The sequence below is a fragment of the Aspergillus alliaceus genome (assembly GCF_009176365.1).
Source record: "Aspergillus alliaceus strain CBS 536.65 unplaced genomic scaffold BDW43scaffold_38, whole genome shotgun sequence".
In the NCBI taxonomy this organism is placed as follows: domain Eukaryota; kingdom Fungi; phylum Ascomycota; class Eurotiomycetes; order Eurotiales; family Aspergillaceae; genus Aspergillus; species Aspergillus alliaceus.
In genome coordinates, this window is record NW_022474721.1 from 323,935 (window position 1) to 334,418 (window position 10,484).

Below are 10,484 nucleotides of genomic sequence, written 5' to 3' on the forward strand. Positions count from 1 at the left end.
GGGCTGGCAATATATTAATTACTCGAGATATCCGCGGTGCCCAGTGGCAATTTCAAACTCTGCCACACTAGCAAGTTGTCCTGCAGTGAAACCTGGGCTATAGGATGAGCTCATTGTTGTGAAACATTCACTGTGCCTTGAGAACGCAAATTGGATTTGATGACCGGCATGTCACGTCGTGAGATGAGGATGAGATTTTAGATTAAAACCCAGGGGTAGCGAAGCTATATACTGATAGATACTAATGCATGTACTTTGAGAATACCAATGAACTGGGGCAGAAGGTCTAGATGGAAGCAAGTGGGGACCCGTATAAGAATGCATGCCATCCAACGTTACACCGACCCAATGATAAGGCAGCGGATATAAAATTCTGTTAGACAAAGAAAATTGGCGATTCCACTCCGTCGTATATTTTTTTCCCCATTCCTTTCTCCTGCCGATGGGATCCATCCTTTACTTTACGTACGAAGTTGCATGAATCGAAGCCCTAACCAACCTATCAGGATGCGTGGAAGGGCGTATGCTGTACGACGGAAAGCCCAAGCCCTCGATAGTATATGCCGTACACGGCAATTAGGGGGTCTCCGACCAGTCAAATGCCTTATCAGGGAGTCCTCTGCCAAGACAGGACCGCGTGGGGGATAGTTGGCTTGGTCCGAAAAACTCGACGGACGTCCGTGCTTCCACCATGCTTACGAGGTGAAGAAAGAGAGAGAGAGAGAGAGAGAGAGAGAGAGAAAAAGCAAAAACATGGGAAAAGTAAAGAAAACCAAAGGAAAAAGGCGCGAATGTCGGAATAGAATCCTGGAAAGACCAAATCTGATGTCATCGTGGCACGTTCCAAGGAAATAACCTGTTGGGAGCACAACGCTAGTCCCTCTAGTGGTTTTGGAAGGAAAAAACATGACATGACATGAAATAAAATATAATTATACGTGCCTTTATCAACTTCTCGAGTTAATCTTTTCCTTTTCGTCAACATGAAGTGTAATGACCGTCATGGCGCTGAGAATGAACACACCGAGTGTCGCAAAAGGGGAAGATTCCCAGTCTCCAAACTAACTATAGTATGCTGTACGTCAGGAGATTTGAGACTGCATCTGCATGACATTCATGGGGGGGCAAGGTTGTCTGTCTACTACTGTATGTATGTATGTATGTATGTATGTATGATTAGTTAGGAGGGTTTGAGTGTCAAAAGCAAGGGAGCAGTCAAAGTACTTCATATCAGAAGAGGTTACAATTATTCTCCTGGCCTCAGCCCATCGACTCTATCTAGACCGTTGGGGACTATCGAGGGAGACAACGTGTTGATTTCATTGGCTGCTCCTGGTTAGTAGACAGGCGCTAAATTGGGTTCTGGAGAATGCAAGAAAAGAGGGGCGACTCGGGGGTGGGGAACTGATAGGACTGTGTGTAATTTCTATAGCACGTCAGACCCTCACACTTTGGCTAAGATACCTTGGGAGTAACCACAATTTGGATGCGCCACCGACCTCAACCGCAGCTTCAAACCCAAGGGATGCCCCCATTCTTATCTCTTATCATACATATTTAGATTTTGTGGTAGTGAAAAATAAAATTAAATAAAACTGAACCCACGTAAAGTTAGGGGGAGCTTGGTGGTCCAGGACCAAGGAATACAAAAGAAAGAAATGAAGAAAAAGAAAGGGAAAACCCTCCACATCGATGAAGAAGATTGAGAATTCAACCAAGGTGAGTAAAATATGTATAGCGACATCATTTAACAAACACGGACTGCAGGGAGACACGTATTCCTTGATTTGATGACATTCCTGCGCACGCACTCTAGTGGACAACCGACCTCCTCGGAGACATGCAGCCAGATGGATCTTGTCAGGGTGCTATCAACGAACCAAGTATCGTGTGTAAATACCTGCAGATGGGATATGCATACACACACACATACATCCATTCTGAGGGCAATTGGACCATTAAGAGAGTACCTTCCATTCCGGAGATGCAGCCTTGAAGATCACCTGCCCTTTCCCATTGACAACCACATGCACAGACTGATAGACTGATAGACAGACATACATAACGGTACATACTACACCGGTCGGCAAGGGTTGTTTGGTATTATCATTTCGAAAATGCCACTGGCAAAGCAACAATGCGATATCGGGGAGGGGGGAATTGTTTTTATGCGGGAGCGCTATCTTTTCATATATCATATCATAATACATACATATAGGTATATATACTTCCCGATTAGATCCCCTTTTAGATTTGCCACAGAGCAAGCCACATATTGAAACTGTTACTTAAGGAATATCAAACGGTGGTCTGGCCGAGGGGAGATTGTGGGGGCAAATCAGACGTCGTTAGAATCTGGAACAAATACTAGAATAACCTGACCATCCATTCCCGCCCGAGACCCTCCATTGATATCCAGGGTACCGTACTACCTCGAGCTATATTCTTTTGATCCACTGGGACGGAACGCACTGACTGGTCTGTTGGGGGGATCGTCCCACTGTCCCAGACCGTTCGATCGCCTATTTTAAGTTGGGGTGTATTACCGCTAATACCACCTTCTTCCGATTATTGGTTTTGGTCGGTTTCCGGGTACGGCGGCAAAACTTCTAGCCATAGGCTACGAACTGAACTTATCATAACGGTTATTGTTGAGTAGTAGTAAAAAAAAAAAAAAAAAAAAAAAAAAAAAAAAAAAAAAAAAAAAAAAAAAAAAAAAAAAAAAAAAAAAAAAAAAAAAAAAAGGAAATACGCATTGCCTGAGAAACCGTCTGTAAATCTTTTTTTTTTTTTTTTTGCCATCAAGGGGTAGACAAAAGAAAGAAATAAAATAGACCATGAAAGATTAAATGAAAAGGGAATAAGAATAAATCTTTCCTTTTTTTTCGCCCCTCTTGACTGTTAACTATTAGGAACAAGTAACAGCCAAAAATCTCCGCCCTTCAGGTTTCTTATCAATGATCATCTCATCGCCTTGATATATTGTGTACTGCGGCTCCGTCTCCGGTCCCCCCCCCCTCCAATCCCTCTCGTCCCACCACCATCTCCACATATTTCATATATGTCCTTCCCCCTCCATGATTGATCATCTTCTCTTTCTCTTTCAACGTCGAGGCTGAGCCTTACTAATTCTTCCTTTTTATTCCTTTTGCTCCTTCACTTGAAACGGTGAAACGCGATTGCTTCCACCGGGATCCTCTTACATTTTCTTTTTTCTTTGTTTCATCTCACTAGATGTCGAGCTTTCAAGGTACGTGCAGCTGTTCAGCACACCGTGATTCAATGTCCTTCTATGGCACCCTTTTTCTTATCATGCCACTGCGATTGTCACGCCGGTGATTTTCTCGAATCTTGTCCTTTACCAGTCCCTTTTGTATCACAACCGGGGTTGGGTGGGAGCGGTGATACGTCGGTCTTTGCCTCCGTTTCCCGAGTACAGGACTGACGTCCAACGCTCCTTCTTGGAAATCTCTTATTCACCCATTCCTTTCACTTTTCCCACGCCGGGTCGTGTGTCGACCTCTTGAGCACACAACATCTTCTACCATCCTGCTTTGATCTCGATTCACTGTATCTGTACAACGCTGTCATTTGTAAATCTTGTCGCCACAATAGTTGCTCTACTTCAACCTCATGGTTCAGCCAGCCTTAACTCTCCATCCACAGTGCACCGTGCTAATTGACGAAATAAAAAGATCGTATTGACGGGGACAGCTTGTACAAGATTCTCGTCTCTTAATCAATCTCCACAACCTCTTCTACAAACCAGTCAAACTTCTCCTGCTGCCCAATTAAGATATTCTTGTGTTTGATTGCACAAGTCCGGCCGGATGCCATACACTGCGCCGCTGAAGTCGTCGCCTTTTGCGCAGCATATTGAACACTTTGAACCAGAGTCCCAGTCCTGCCCCACGTCGCCTACTTTGGTTGACCCGCAGGTGGGACGCCCTCGCCTCTCTCGGTCTTATTCTTCGACCGCTTATGTACGCAAACATCGAAGGAGCCCCTCAACGGGGAAGTCCTTCGTCTTTCCAGCCCCGGAGAATGCGCGCATGCATAAGCAGGCGGTAGATTCTCATGCTACCATCCGGCAATCGCCACCTCCCCGAAGTGACGCACCCATCCCCCCTGGGGCAATGATCTCACCCCCAGAGTCTGCCCAAAACTCTAGTGACGATGAATCTGCATACAGACAAGGGGAGAGTCTGCGCCTTCAAGAGCTGGAGGCGGCTGTGAGGTCCATTGAGCAGAGGAGGGTTTCTTCTCCGGAGCGCGAGATTTCGGAAATGATGCCATCGTCGGGCGTAAAGCTGGTAACTCATCATGCACAAAAGCATCCCCACCCCCCTCTCTCGAGGGAAGCTCGCAAGATATCTCATTCGCGATCAATCACGGAACATTCCATCAGTCTAAAGCAAGAGGAGGCAGTGACGAGCTCCCCGGATGAGAGCGATCGGGATGACGAACCACGGCCGAAGCAACCGATGGTACGCAAAAAGTCGGGGGAACTGGTGAGACCGGCTCTTCGCCCGCCTTCTGCTCGACGGCGCCCCTCGAGCATGCCTGGTACCCCGACCTATTCCAAAGCCGTCCACTTTGACTCCCAGTTAGAACACATACGTCACTTCCTACAGTTGGATAAGCCTCAAGCCGTGAGTGCCGGGGGATCACCAGTAGATGACTACGAGGCGGAGGGGGGCTTTCCGTTCAACAAAGATCAGTCGGATGGTCCTTCCTTCGAATGGGATATTCGACTTCCGAACTTCCCGAGGGATGGCTCGACTCGAGCCCACCAACGAGTTCGCCTGGAACGGTTGTTCCTGTCACCGGACAAGAGCACCTTGGTTGGTGTGGTGGCGGTCGCTAACCTAGCCTTCTATAAGCATGTCGCCGCTCGTTTCACGTTCGACCATTGGAAGACGATATCGGAGGTTATTGCCGAGTACAGTGACGATGTTCGCCGAAAGCAGATTCATGATGGGCATGACCGTTTTTGCTTCAGCATTAAGCTGGACGAGCAGGCAAATCTAGAAAAGAAGACCATGTTTCTCTGCATTCGTTACTACGTCAGCGGACAGGAATACTGGGATAACAACCAGGCTAGGAATTATCAGGTCATGTTTGTCAAGGTGCCTAAAACAAGATCCGAATCACATAGTCTCCCTCCCAAGCCGACGCCAGCACCTCGCGTGTCCCTTCCCAGAAGCAAGACCTTCGCTGGCCCCAGCGCGAAAAACCATGACAAGTCGCTGTCATTCGATGGCATTCCGGGTATGAACGATCGTCTGTCCTTTGGTTCGGAAGGTGCCAAGGACCAGCCCTTATATGGAGATGGAACACATGATGATGATGATGCGGTGTCTCCCGTCCGCCGGGACAAACAATCTTCCCAAGTATTTGGTAGTCGCTATGACTTCGAAGCATCCTTGAATGCAGCAAGACGCTCCAAGTCGGCTCACGACCGGACGACGCTAACCGCTCGGGCGAAGTCTGAAGTCTCTTCACCAGGCAGTGGGAGGTACTATCCTGTAAAGGGAAGAGGTACGATTGTTGACCGACCTCTCGGCAATACTCACTCGCCGCATAATAATCAGCCTGAACACTCCAAGCCATCTTCTCTGATATCAAGCAAACCACACCGGGAGTCTTCTGTGTATAAGGAGCTTGTTGACCGATATTGTTTCTTCGGTTCCTCGAGCGATTCCAGCAGTAATCCCCACAGGCCAGTCTTGGATAGATCTCCCCCCCATAGCACGTCTAGCTCCTCCTCTCAATCCTCACCAGCACTATCACCTAAAATGGATCCAACTACCGGAGTTGGCTCCCGAAACTCTTCACCTACTCCACTCGGATATTCATACATCGAGCCAATGCAAAACAGTTTTCTCAAGGAAACGCAGCGGCCGGCAGTTATCCAAGGATGAACGAAGCTATACCCCAATGACGCATTTTCCTAGTCTCTCACTCCCCACCAGTTGCAGACTTCGTCATATAACATGACATCTACTATTAAGCAACATGCAGCATACTGCCTTCTTCGTGGAGCCGGCACGAGATTGAATGATCTTATTTTCCGTTATCTATTCTTACGACGCACCGTGTAGTGTGGGACGGACTGCTTTCCGTCCCAGTGCCATGGGCGCTGATCTGTGACTTTAGTGATACCTCTGTTCTGTTCTTTTCTTGCTCCTGATGTGGACGCTTGAAGTATAGCCTTTGCGATGTGTAATAAACCGCGGGTCCCTTACTTCTGGCGCTTCCTTGCGTCTTTTGAGAGGGGCATAAAAGTCATGCTCACATGGAGTTAGTACCTTGATCCTTATACGTTCACCGTGTTTTTTACTCGTCATGATCATGAAGTTACGTTTTTCTAGTAATCTATTTGTTGGTCGGCAGCATGCTTTGATAGCGTTTTCTGTGGCGGGACTTGCGAACGGAAATTTCGACAGTCGGTAAAAGACGCCGTCGCATTTGTCGTGTTGTTCATTATCATTTCTCCAACTTGAGCGTTGTGCGGAGTTCCCGCGTGCGTTTCTCCGTTTTTCTATCTTTTCCTTTTCTTTCTCCTCCGCTCTAGCTGGGAATTCGTACTTGTCTCATTACATTGTTTGATTTGATTTATTCCGTTCTGGGCTTTTTCTTCTTTCACGGGAGTTTTCGGTACGACATGGGGGGCGGGTGGATGGTTGACCGAGATAATACATGGTTGCAATCAAAGTCAAAGAATGGTTTGACTCGGGAAACGAATTTTAGACTATGAGGAATAGTATTTTGGAGTCTCTCTGACTCTGCCTGATACTAGAGACATGAATAAAACATCCTCGAATTGAAGTTTTATGTCCTGTATACATCATGCATTGCTAGCCGTGGCGCGTTCTCACTCGAGTATGTAGGCGAGTAAAAAGAATGGCACACTTGACTTATCTCTCGGCCGTGGCAGACCACACGCGAAGGATGCAAGTGCATATGTTGTCAGGCTGTTATTATTTTCCATTCTCACTATTGAAAATCAGTAAATGAACAAAAAGGATCGATCGCACTAGTACATAGAGATATAGTTCGTGAAAGGTTGCGATATCCGATGCCAAGCCCCTATATCACGTGATCAATACCCGCCCTGCTGGCCCGCGTGTTTCCCGCAGAATGCGCCAAACGAAGCATCGCCCAAAAACACGGGCTTGAAAGCGGTCGTTCATAACGCCCTTTTTCACGCCCGCCACCCGCCAATCAACGCGCTGCATTGGTTTTGACTGATCCAGGACATCCCCCTAGGCTTAGTCATTCACCGTGTGGGCAACTTTCAGGCGAAATCACCCTTTCCCTTGCCGCCCGCCTGGAAAACCTATATAAACTAGAGCCCCTCTCCCGACCACGCTGTTCTTGACGTTCCTTATTTCCCTTTTCCTTCTCGCAACCTCTAATTTCAACAACTGGCCCGCAACGCGTCGCGTCTTATCATCCCACAACCCACCCTATTTCATCAATTTTCATCACTCTATAATCTCCTAAGTCTTCAAACAATATGTCTGGACGTAAGTATTGTCCCGTCGTACTCTCTGCACCCCATGAAGCGCAAGTTTTAAGTGTCGGCGTCGGCGTCGGAAACTTGATGCCCCCCTGGGCGGCACGTGATGTCACCTTCTCAGCCTCAGGCACTCATTCAATTGACCCTTGCATTCAACATCCACCCGATCGACGATAATAGATAATCGTCCAACTGTAACTGACATTCCTATCATCTAGGCGGCAAAGGTGGCAAGGGTCTCGGAAAGGGTGGCGCCAAGCGTCACCGCAAGATCTTGCGTGATAACATCCAAGGTATCACCAAGCCCGCCATCCGTCGTCTCGCTCGTCGTGGTGGTGTCAAGCGTATCTCTGCCATGATCTACGAGGAGACCCGGGGTGTTCTCAAGTCCTTCCTGGAATCCGTCATCCGTGACGCCGTCACTTATACTGAGCACGCCAAGCGCAAGACGGTCACCTCGCTGGACGTGGTCTACGCTCTTAAGCGCCAGGGCCGTACCCTCTACGGTTTCGGTGGCTAAATGCCTCGCCTTCGGTGCCTTTCTGTTTTGTCCCTCGTCCGGAGTGTACCGGCGGTTGTCGTCACACGGCCGATCCTCGCTGGCTCGAATGGACGGAGGTGCTGAGCGCTTCACGGAGTGATACATGTTTTTCAATTCTATTTTTTTTAACGGGGTCTACTTCATGATTACCAATGGGTTCGGGGTTTTGGATGGTCGGGTTTTGTTATTCAGATGGATGGTCTTTTTACTGGGTTTTAGGATAGTTTCGCCTGGAGGCAGCAATCAGTTGATCGTCTGTAGATTCATTGCAATCACAGTCCAATTACCTAATTGTTTTACTTGGGAGTGGTAGAGAAGCATAGACACGGTGCAGAGGGTAGAGTTGATGATGTTTTAAGATCACATGCCGCGACCGTCTCGTGCACGGACCACACGTGAGCATGACGTTATTCCCAATCCCAAGCTGTTGGAACTTTTTGAACCTCGGCCAAAACACTCCTTCAGACTAATCATTGCATGATAACGCTTCGATCCTTTTCTATCCCATCTCTGTTCGTTATCAACCCTCTCCCGACCACCTTTACCTTGATTGCGATCCCACAGCCCAGGACATGAGTATTATCCTCATCAACGCTTAGATGTACTCCGCATAAGTTCTCCACATTGAATGATCCGTCCCCGGCATTGTGTCGACAAAGCAATCTTTGTGATACAAAATGCCCGAGTACGAGGTCTCTTACAACCCTGAGCTGGTATGTCGACACTCATTCTTATTGGTAATGTCCTATGCCATCCCTCTTTCTAAACACTGGTCGGTTCGCAGGATACGTACTCCCTCTACCAGCGATACGAGGAACCCCAACCAAATAAAGACTGGAAAACCGCCGCCCTCCGTGGTCCCGCCCTTCCTGCCCTGGGCAATGCCGTAGCCGGTGCCGTTGGAGCAGCGATATCCAACGTCGCCACTTACCCTCTGAGTCTCATTATCGCCAGACTACAGACACAGAGCCAACACAAACCCAAGAAGCCGAAGACAAACGGTGAAGGCGAACAAGACAAGAAAGAAGACAAAGACGCAGAGAATGATACCGAAGAAGACGAAGAAGAATACAAAGACATTCTCGACGCAGCGCGCAAGATCTACGCCCGAGAAGGACTCGGAAGTTTCTACACCGGCCTTGCACAAGACACGGCCAAAACAGTCGCCGACTCATTCCTGTTCTTCCTAGCGTACGGATTCTTCCGACAGCGGCGGATTAATGCCCGGTATGGCGCCGCCCGGAAAGGCGGCAAGCACGTTGTCCTCCCTATACTGGACGAACTAGCTGTCGGCGTTTTAGCGGGCGCGTTCGCGAAGCTGTTCACCACGCCGTTGGCGAATATCGTGGCGAGGAAGCAGACCTCGAAGTCGTCAGTAAGCACTAGAAATATAGCTGCACGGATACGAGCCGAGAAGGGGATCAAGGGGTTCTGGTCGGGGTATTCGGCCTCGCTCATTCTTACGCTGAACCCATCTATCACATTCTTCCTTAACGAGTTCTTGAAATATACATTTTTCCCACGGGAGAAGCGTGCGAAACCCTCAGCAGCCGCTACGTTCCTATTAGCTGCTGTCAGCAAGTCGGCTGCATCGTCGGTTACGTATCCGTTCTCGATGGCTAAAACGCGAGCGCAAGTTACTGGCTCGGGCTCCTCCCCATCAACGAAAAAAGGGAATAACGGGGAGAAAGAGGACCCTGATGAGGGACTGTCGTTAGTACCGCCCATCATCTCCAATGTGATCAGCATAGCCCGCACGGAAGGTATCACAGCTCTGTACGCGGGTCTACCGGCCGAAGTTCTCAAGGGCTTCTTCTCTCACGGATTCACCATGCTAGCCAAAGACGCAGTATACTCCATTATCGTGCAGAGCTACTACCTTCTCCTCATTACTCTCAGACGATACCCAACCCCAGACGAACTAGTTGAACGAGCCCGTCAGCAAGCCGAGGAATGGGCTGAGGCCGCCCGTGAAGGGGCCCGGGACCTCGCTGAAAAAGTCAATGATACCGACGCTACTATCCTCGATCATAATCCCGGAAATGTAGCCATCGAAATGGCCTCTAGCGGCCGTATTCCACCGGCAATGGACCTGCCAGAAGGAAACGAGACGGCAGACTTAGTAGGAGACTATGTAGAGGATGAGGCGACGGAGTGGAGAAGCTTGTATCATTGGTTCTGGGAGAAGGAGAAATATGGAAAGGAGTAATGTGCAATGCAATACTGTACGTACCTTACTATGTTTTCGTATATGTCGAAGTTAAGCGAGATTGTAGACGTCGTATCATGTTCATGACATTATGTTGTTCCTCATATGTACTAGCAATAGCCGGAATTGCTAGTTCTGTCAACTTAAAATTTCACGGAAACTTCACGTATCGGGGGATTTTGGAGTGGTCTAGTCGTATAATCTAGTCA

The 10,484-nt window shown here is 48.4% G+C and overlaps 4 protein-coding genes across 4 annotated transcripts; 3 read left to right on the top strand and 1 right to left on the bottom strand.

Annotated features, from left to right (window-relative positions):
- Positions 1-201: 201 nt before the first annotated feature.
- On the bottom strand, positions 202-1,171 carry BDW43DRAFT_283984 (uncharacterized protein). The gene has a single exon (XM_032042795.1). The coding sequence runs from the start codon at positions 983-985 to the stop codon at positions 608-610; it is 378 nt and encodes a 125-aa protein (XP_031897834.1). The 5' UTR covers positions 986-1,171; the 3' UTR covers positions 202-607.
- A 2,659-nt stretch (positions 1,172-3,830) lies between these two features.
- Positions 3,831-5,924, top strand: BDW43DRAFT_302086 (protein phosphatase regulator GAC1; the record flags this gene model as incomplete). The annotated part of the gene is made up of 1 exon (XM_032045180.1): positions 3,831-5,924. One exon carries the CDS (start codon positions 3,831-3,833, stop codon positions 5,922-5,924), a length of 2,094 nt encoding a protein of 697 aa, XP_031897835.1.
- Positions 5,925-7,046: 1,122 nt separating this feature from the next.
- On the top strand, positions 7,047-8,683 carry BDW43DRAFT_148191 (histone H4). Its single transcript, XM_032038403.1, has 2 exons — positions 7,047-7,532; positions 7,744-8,683. Exons 1-2 carry the CDS (start codon positions 7,523-7,525, stop codon positions 8,043-8,045), a joined length of 312 nt encoding a protein of 103 aa, XP_031897836.1. The 5' UTR covers positions 7,047-7,522; the 3' UTR covers positions 8,046-8,683.
- On the top strand, positions 8,458-10,378 carry BDW43DRAFT_148220 (putative mitochondrial carrier protein). The gene is made up of 2 exons (XM_032038404.1): positions 8,458-8,779; positions 8,851-10,378. The coding sequence occupies exons 1-2, from the start codon at positions 8,744-8,746 to the stop codon at positions 10,273-10,275; spliced, it is 1,461 nt and encodes a 486-aa protein (XP_031897837.1). The 5' UTR covers positions 8,458-8,743; the 3' UTR covers positions 10,276-10,378.
- The last annotated feature ends 106 nt before the right edge of the window (positions 10,379-10,484 follow it).

What these genes read in the sequence shown, in the direction of transcription:
- BDW43DRAFT_283984 (XM_032042795.1), bottom strand. Translation starts at nt 985, where the DNA reads ATGTTGACGAAAAGGAAAAGATTAACTCGAGAAGTTGATAAAGGCACG.
- BDW43DRAFT_148220 (XM_032038404.1), top strand. Translation starts at nt 8,744, where the DNA reads ATGCCCGAGTACGAGGTCTCTTACAACCCTGAGCTG. An exon ending in TCTCTTACAACCCTGAGCTG is followed by an intron (nt 8,780 to 8,850) that starts GTATGTCGACAC and finishes GTCGGTTCGCAG; the next exon opens with GATACGTACTCCCTCTACCA.